Source organism: Habropoda laboriosa, unplaced genomic scaffold, assembly GCF_001263275.1.
Source record: "Habropoda laboriosa isolate 0110345459 unplaced genomic scaffold, ASM126327v1 scaffold1329, whole genome shotgun sequence".
NCBI lineage: Eukaryota > Metazoa > Arthropoda > Insecta > Hymenoptera > Apidae > Habropoda > Habropoda laboriosa.
Window position 1 is genome coordinate 161,110 of NW_017101431.1, and position 7,288 is coordinate 168,397.

At 30.9% G+C, this 7,288-nt stretch overlaps 1 protein-coding gene across 1 annotated transcript in view; it reads left to right on the forward strand.

The window, feature by feature from the left end:
- LOC108578125 (sialin-like) overlaps positions 1 to 6,636 on the forward strand; it is a 15,033-nt gene extending 8,397 nt beyond the window's left edge. The window contains exons 3-11 of the mRNA XM_017941390.1: positions 4,481 to 4,674; positions 4,778 to 4,908; positions 5,027 to 5,132; positions 5,275 to 5,359; positions 5,423 to 5,643; positions 5,737 to 5,883; positions 5,957 to 6,089; positions 6,170 to 6,411; positions 6,499 to 6,636. Of these exons, the coding sequence (XP_017796879.1) occupies positions 4,481 to 4,674; positions 4,778 to 4,908; positions 5,027 to 5,132; positions 5,275 to 5,359; positions 5,423 to 5,643; positions 5,737 to 5,883; positions 5,957 to 6,089; positions 6,170 to 6,411; positions 6,499 to 6,636 (1,397 nt within the window). The remainder of the gene's footprint in view (positions 1 to 4,480; positions 4,675 to 4,777; positions 4,909 to 5,026; positions 5,133 to 5,274; positions 5,360 to 5,422; positions 5,644 to 5,736; positions 5,884 to 5,956; positions 6,090 to 6,169; positions 6,412 to 6,498) is intronic.
- Positions 6,637 to 7,288: the final 652 nt, after the last annotated feature.

Sequence of the window (7,288 nt, forward strand, 5' to 3'; positions counted from 1 at the left end):
ACAATTTTTATCATTTATTAAATTTTAAATAACAGTTATTATGTTATTTATAAAAATTCCATCGCAAGGTAATACAAATTGTTAGACTTTGCAATTTACGTATGCTTGACAATGTTTCGAAATAATTTCTTTTAATTCGAAATAAGCTCTTTTAATCTCACATGTTCTTGCTTCAAAGTCCTCCCATACATTTTCAATATACAGTGTTAATTCGTTCACGTTTTCTAGCCTTCAGGCCAATACGTCATATCATGCGTTAACGCATGACAATAAATAAAATAAATTCCTATAATTCGTCTACTTAATTTGCAATTAGGAAATTTCTATACTTCAGTTGATAATTGTTCAAGTTGATAATAAACTTCGTCGAAATTTTGGCAAATACTTGCCCATACAGTAACTCGAAGCTAATTGAAACGAACTTCATACTGTAGATAAGGGTTCTCTAAAGAATAACAAACCTCATGTCTATAGACCTATTTAACACCTTCACTGCGGCAGCTTCCTTTGAGGATTTTCCTATTTTTTTTTTTTTCCTATTTGGCGGTACGGAACAAATAAACCCTGCATGTTTTTTTGCTATATTTCGTTATTTTATTCTACAGAGACTCGATTCGTACCTATTACAGTGAAGCTAGTGGAAAAATAGCAGAAATATCAGCTTGTCACGTAGAACAGGTTTAATGAAAAATTAGTCAGACACGGCGAAGGTATGATACAGGATCTACGGGGTGTCTTTTTTAACCGAACACGGTGGAATATTTCGAATGGAACTGAAGCTATCGAAAAAATGTTCTTAGAAAAGTTGTTTGGTATGACGAGGGGCATAATGTGGTATAAATACATTTCTCACGGTTGAAGTACTGGTGGAGTTTTCGAGATCAAGTTTATCTTTCTTTTAAACGGAATTCTATTTTTTTTCTTCGTAGTTTGTTGAAACGAATTCAACGATGTGCTACGCAGTCATTTCGTTTTATGAAAAATCGTAAAATAGTGAAGAATCGGAGAGTTAGGTAAACATGTGTCACACGCTTTCGACCACCTAATCCCACTTGACTGTGCTATTAATACAAATTCTTCACGATTTTACGATTTAAAAAAATTAACTTCATCTTGAAATTTTTCCCACTACTTCACCCGCGAAGAAACTATTTATACCACATGATGTTCCCCGTTATACCAAACAACTTTGTAAGAATAGTTTTTCGATAACTTTAGTTACCGTTGAGATATTACACCGCGTCCGGTTAAAAAAGACACCTTGTACGTATATACACAGAATGCGTCTTGGCTCGCGCAGTTTTCAATTGTATTCGAAGGAGTTCACAAACTGCTGTAAAATGGGTTTCCCTAATTTCCTCTGTCACGTTCTTGCTCGATTATTTGTTGTTTTTTTTTTGTGAATTAAACTACGGTACAATAAAATTGTACCTTCATTTTGCAAATATGCGATCTGACTTTTGGTACACACTGTATATACAAACTTCAACTGAATATTATGAGCTGTTATTTTTATAACATACAATAAATATTCAAGTTTTTGTTTTATAATGCAAAAGCCATTAGTATTATACAGGGTGTTGCATTCAGAACAGGTCGGTTAATTATCTGTATTTGTGGCGCGATTGAAAATATTTGAAAAATTTCTGCAAGGCTATTTTTTGGAACCTATAGGAAAGTACAGTGGTGGCCCGGACTTGCGTACGAATTGGTTCCAGAGTGGGGAACGTATGTTAGTCGAAAAAGACGTAAGGCAGGGTACACAGAATAGACACGTACACATGTATGTATGCAAACATATATATACATGTATTTATCAGATTAGGATCACATTTAATGTTTCGAATTCTTTGCTCAAGTAACTTCCAGACTGATTCAGTAAGAGCTAAACACGTGGAGCGTGAAATATCGGTTACATACAATTGACTATCGAATTGTGTAGAAACGACGTAAATCGGGAGGACGTAACTCGAGACTCCAGTGTATTTAAGAAGAAATCGATATGCGAGGTATCGATTGTCAAGTGTGTGCCGACGAATGAATTATGTATGTTGGCTGCGAACGTTACGAATCTTGATTTTTTTGAAAAAGAAAATTAGTTATGTCGTAGACGTCAGAGTGACAAGACGTATAAAATACAGAAAGCATTTTGATTAAGATTTTGATTTATTTGTAACGCCCTACGCTACCCACAGATCGATACGTTTCCCATGTACTTATGTATGTACATGTTATTCTTAATTGTAACGTACAAGAATAAAGGTAAATAACTACGCTATCGCTGGTAAATATTTACCCACCTACTTTTCTTTCATTATTTGAAGATGTGATAAATATTTCGTAAGAACAGTTGTTTTTTTAAAAGAAAGGCCACGAAACATGTTAATTCCATGACTTCTTACTTAGAAATTATCAAAATAAAATTACATATTAATGTAAAAAACATCGTAAATAAATGAATGTATAAATATTTATGTGCAATGGTGTACCTACATGTACAGCAATGTCGGTAACCTTGGAAACTGTAAAAACTGGTTTTGGAGAAAAATTTCCTTTGTAACATTATTGCAGTCACTTTATGAAACCAATTAACTTGCGTTATGTAAAGGTATGTTTCACGTTAGTGGTGAATGTTATAGTGGTTTTATGCAGAATAATCTGTATTTTAGGCCTTTGAAACTTTTTTTTTACAAAAAAATTGAAATTATAGTTTTTGTTTATTTAGATCTAATAATGAAGGTTTTACAGGTTGGATAATTTATTTAACTGAATGAAATTCGACTGTAATACGGTACACAAGAATACAATTTTTCGCATTCGAAAGAATTATAGGAAATATAAGAAGAACAGTTTATTTATTAAATATGACTTGTTGCATTGAACATGCAAATTTGTACTTACAACGGAAAAAATTATAAAGCGTTACCCATTTATTCAGTAATAATTCTCACTCGTTTTTCCACAATAAGCTTATTACTATGAATGACTTCACCATTTTTTAACTGAACTCGAAGTAACGAACCACCTATTATTATTCATTGCTACTTGAAACTATTGAACGATAATTATTTCGTTATTTTGTTTTCTTATAAGGAAAAAGGACTTTCGTCATTTTTATGAAATATCAAGGAAAATTCTCGAGGTTGAGCTTCCTCGCTCGTTTTCCAAATTTCAAAAATAATTTCTTTACGACACTTTCGCAGTTTTATAACATGGTCTTTATTTACGATCAGCTATGCGAGAAAGTAGCGTAATTTAGAATAGCCACTGACAAAAGACATGTAAAATTCTGGAACACAATAATTATAGAGCGTTATAGTGCATAATTAATATAGCTAACATGAGTAAGATAGCAGAAGAGAAAAGCTTTTCCTTAAACAAGCATGCTGAAAAGTATTACTCCTGCGTGATAATTCTTGATTGCATGTTGTAAAATCGACGAGGAAAACTTTTATACGCTTTATCTATCTAATCATCTATCTAACTAGTCACCATCAATTCACGTCAATGGAATATTTCTTAGTAATGGTAGTTTCCCGTGGTATAGATTTTTTTACGAATTAGCAAATTCACGACGCAAATTAATTTTAATTACATTTGAACCTAGGGTTATCAACATTTCTGGCAAAAAAATCTTCGTTAAACTTGAAACACAATTTCTAAGTTGAAAAATTGTAATATATTATGTTCATATATTATTTATTATATTATAATCATACAATCGGTTTTATTGCTTACTTGGATTTTCATTAAAATATTTTTCCCTTTCGGCACGAACTTATGGAATGACATAATATATACTGCAATTGGCCCCTTTAAACCAAAGTATTAAAAAAAGAAAGGGAGATCTATTGATCCAGTATCTAGTAACGGAAACAATTAAAGTGATTAAGTTACGTTGTCCACCCGGTATTTATACATACACTCCCGTTTATAAGTATAATTAGGTCACTTATTGAATGTGAAGCAAACCTAAACAGTCATTAAGAACTTAAGATAAAACAAAATTATTCAGCCTGGAATCTCGTAACATAGCAAGTGCATAAGTTTTGCTGATATGCGGTACTAAATATAGCGAACAAATGCAATTTAAATCATATAATATTTTCTGCAGAAACATAACGGGTGTTCTAATACTTACGAACAGCGGTGTATATACATTAATCACATTGTGCTTTAATTTCTTGATATACAGTTGTTACAGTATAGATCGTTTTAATGATCATACGAGTTGTATAATAATAATAATAATCAGAAGAATTAATAAAAAGTTAAAGAAGTATCTGTAACCATGTTATGTCATATATTAAGTTATCATTTCAATTAAAATTAGTAATCAATTATTAAATACTAATTAAGGTATCGAGTTTTATATTTCTTGATTGAATACGATGTTTCAATTGTAAATAAGGTACTCTAAATTTTGTATTTCTTTTTTTTTTTTGTTCCAAATAAAATATCACATTTGTGTACATTTCAGAAAAGATACCTCGAAGAGCAATTTTAGGAGTGATGATGTTCTTAGCGTGTATGTTTTCATACATGATTCGCACAAATTTGTCTATTACTATTGTTGCTATGGTTAATACAACTAGTAAAGATGGAGGGACAGGTCCAGCATGTGCTGCTACCACTGTCGGTAATACTAGTCATAAAACGCCTGATTCGAGTGACGTAAGTTTTGTTTTACATTGCATATCAAATGTTTATACTTCTCTCCTTACTGTTACATTAACATATTGATGTTAAATTAACATATTATGTTTTCATCTTACAGTATGGTCCACGATTTGAGTGGAATCAACATATACAAGCTTTATTGCTTTCTGGCTATTTCTATGGTGTTCTTCCAGCAAGTTTACCTGCTGGTCTTCTGGCTGAAAAATATGGAGGTACTAAAGTAGTAGCGTAAGTATAATTTATTATTATACAATTACAATACATATACCACTATTTTGAATGACATTTTGTATGTCATTTGTTTACACATATTTCAACTACCCCTTTGTGCTACATTCTAATATAGATTTGCCACACTAATACCTGCAGTATTAAATCTTTTGATGCCTTGGGCTTCTGGTATTCATTATGGTTTGGTGTTTGCACTTCGTTTTATGATGGGCTTCTTTGGAGTAAGTTGTTTGCTAAGTTCTTGTTGTATATAAATCTTAATTATAATTAGTCTTTCGGTTTCGTCACGAAATATTTTACCGAATAATAAATTTTATAATACAATAAAGGACATTTTTAATTAGAGTAAAATTAATTTTTTAGGGCGCTGTTTATCCCGCCCTTCACGCAATGATTGCAAGATGGGTACCTCCTAGTGAAAAGGGCATGTTTGTATGGACAATGCAAGGTATTTAGATAATAAGTTAAATATAAAATTATTAAACCAAATGTCAAATAATGTGTTTTTTAGGTGGACCTTTTGGAACTGTAGTAACATTTGCTTTATGTGGTCAAATAATTAATGCTTTCGGTTGGAAATGTGCATATTATGTTACAAGTGGACTTATACTGATTTTCTATGCTTTATGGGTTTTCCTTATATACGATACACCTGATCTCCATCCGGGAATCGCGGAAAGTGAAAAAAATTATATCAGAGAACAGATAGGTACAAGTGTTTCTAAACAGAAGGTAAGTTTTGAATTTCTTCATTTAAAATTAATCCGTGTATTGAAATATATGTTTCTGTGCAACACATAATTAAATATTAATATAAAACTGCAGGTGAAACTACCAGTGATGGCTGTCATTACTTCAGTACCGTTTTTAGTTTTGTTGTGGGCTCATTTTGCAAACATGTGGGGTATTTATTTCATAGCTACTAATGGGCCAAAATATACTTTAGAAGTTCTTGGTTTTAACATGAAATCGGTACTTTTTTGTTTATATATTGTTTTAATTGTCTTTATGTACATAAAGTTAAGATTTGTTAAATTATATTTAGGGAGGATCAATTACAGGATTACCTTATATAGCAAGACTTTTTGCTGGAGTATTGTTTGCTGCAGCTGGTGATTATATTCGAAGGAGAAAGTACCTTACATTAGGTTGGATTCGAAAAATATTTATGATTTTTTGTAAGTAAAATCCAATGAAAATTAATAGAATAAATTTTCGTTGATAACTGCATATAGAAAATAATTTCTTGTTTTTATAGCACACATGGGTCCAGCAATAGCTTTGGTTATAATGACATATGCTGGCTGTGATGCATTAACTGCCATTATTATGTTAATATTAGCATTAACTTTTAATGGAGCTGCATGCCAAACTAGTTTACAAAACCATCAAGATCTTGCACCAAATTTTGCTGGTACTTTGTATGGAATCATGAACACCTTCGGCAGCTTTCCTGGATTTATTATTCCACCAATTATCGGTGCTTTAACTAATGAGAGGGTACGGATAAAACAGTAATATTTTTAAGATTTTATTGTATATATTTTGTAATTATTTATTTGCTATAAAATGAAAACATTTTTACAGAATGGAGTAGAAGAATGGCGAACTATGTTCTGGATTTCAGCAGCAGTATTTACATCTGCAACTAGTGAGGAAGAAAAACAAATGACCGAGACACCTATTAAAGTATCACCGACAGAAGAAGATGAAGAAGATGAATAATAATAATGTAAAAAAATAGATCTATTAATCTATTTAATACGGCGTAGAAAATCATCAATTGCATTGTTTAAAGTTAATACTAAATTCTTTTTTATTAATTTATTCATAAGTAATGCAAGTATTACTTTTATTTTGAAAACAGTGACGTAAAGAATATTAATTTACAATCATTAATTATTAATATATAACTACGCATACAATAACCTGATGAAAACTTGGAAATGTGTATTTTTGTATCAAATAATTGCTTATGTAAAATTTATCGTAATGTACGTGTGCATGTGCCAAAAGTTCATATAACCTCACTTATATAATCACTTATATTACAGTTTCTTAAATATAGTGTAACAGTGATATTACTATTATTGTGATATTACATTACGTCCGGGAAGATTCTAAATTATTATATTATATTACATGTGTCTAGAATTTAACCTTAATTAATTCATAAAACTCAATTTATTTACAATTTTTTATAAGAACTTTCTTAAGAACTACTCACAGTTATAGTTAACATTTGATATATGCTTTTGTGACCAGATCTCGCTTGAGCCAACATTTTCAACGTTTTCAATGAATATGGTATAGGAATTGTTACTTAAACATGTATTTTTTCTAGTTTGACTTTTGCAAGATTGTACTATGTATTTTG